This window comes from Entamoeba invadens (genome assembly GCF_000330505.1).
Source record: "Entamoeba invadens IP1 unplaced genomic scaffold scaff_1105074726301, whole genome shotgun sequence".
NCBI classification, from domain to species: Eukaryota; Evosea; order Mastigamoebida; family Endamoebidae; genus Entamoeba; species Entamoeba invadens.
In genome coordinates, this window is record NW_004443573.1 from 7,825 (window position 1) to 9,206 (window position 1,382).

At 30.1% G+C, this 1,382-nt stretch overlaps 1 protein-coding gene across 1 annotated transcript; it reads left to right on the top strand.

Annotated features, from left to right (window-relative positions):
* Positions 1-329: 329 nt before the first annotated feature.
* On the top strand, positions 330-902 carry EIN_187810 (small COPII coat GTPase SAR1, putative; the record flags this gene model as incomplete). Its single annotated transcript, XM_004259120.1, has 1 exon — positions 330-902. One exon carries the CDS (start codon positions 330-332, stop codon positions 900-902), a length of 573 nt encoding a protein of 190 aa, XP_004259168.1.
* Between the last annotated feature and the right edge of the window lie 480 nt (positions 903-1,382).

Here is a 1,382-nt window from a genome sequence, read left to right on the forward strand (position 1 = left end):
ATAATAAATTCTATTGATTAAATTAAATATAACATTATGTAATATATAATTATACTATATTTTAATTAACAATTATTACTAAAATCACAGTTCACCCAAGTTTAAACAACTTTAATAATTTTGTTACAAATGCTAATAACTAATTTAACACTTTTATTAAAAAAAAAGTGAATAAAACCCGTACTTTAAACAACATTTCTTACTAAATTAATACCAATCAAAAAGAGTTACATCCCACTATAATCCACGATAATAGTAGCACACTATTACATTAATCTATTCTCAGTGCCATCTAAAAAAAACCCTTGTGACTGGAACTTTAAAATCACATGTGGATTTGGGAGTGGTTCTGGAATTTATTAGCGGAGCTTGGTCTTGCTTACAAATCAGGTAAAATGTTGTTCTTAGGCTTGGACTATGCTGGGAAGACTACACTTCTCCACTTATTAAAAGACGGGAAGGTCTCACAACACATCCCAACACAGCAACCGACCATGGAAGAGTTAGTGATGGGCAACATCAAGTTCAACACTTATGACTTAGGAGGACATACACCAGCTCGTAAAGTCTGGCAACAGTATTATACTGAAGTCGACGCAGTAGTTTTCATTGTCGACTGTGCTGCTCCGGAGAGATTTACAGACTCAAAGATGGAACTCGACGCACTCTTAAAAGACCCATTCTTGCAAACAACCCCATTCCTCATTTTTGGTAACAAAATCGATATGCCGGGAGCAGTCTCAGAACAACAACTCAGAGATGCTATGGGTTTGACTCATACTACTGGAAAAGGAAATGTACCATGTGAAGGGATTCGACCAATCGAAGTCTTCATGACGTCGATCGTCAACAAACAGGGATATACAGAAGGTTTTAAGTGGATCTCTCAGTACCTCAAGTAATTCGAGCTTATTATTCTGGTTGTATGTTATAATCATTAAAAACAAAGTTAGAATAACTTGGTTTATATCTTATTCTTGTATAACTAAGTATTATAAGAAAATAGTTTTGTCTTGTTAATGAAGTTTTAACTTGATGAACAAAACGATTTGGTGAATTATTAAAATACTAAAATTTGTCACCAAGGTTGTTATATATAAAAAAGTTAACTAAAATCGTAACTATTTCTTGGATACTTTTTTAACTGTTTAATTATTTTAATTTTGTTATTTTGTTATTAATTTGTTGTATTATATTTGTTAATACAATTTACTTTTTTTTATATTGATTATACAATTAATAAATGAAATCATTTTAATTTATCATAAATTAATTAGTTACTATAATTTATAATAAAAATTAATTATTATTTAATTAAAAATGTTAATTGAAAATAAAAAACAAAAAATGCATTTGCCGGGACTCGAACCCGGATCTCCACC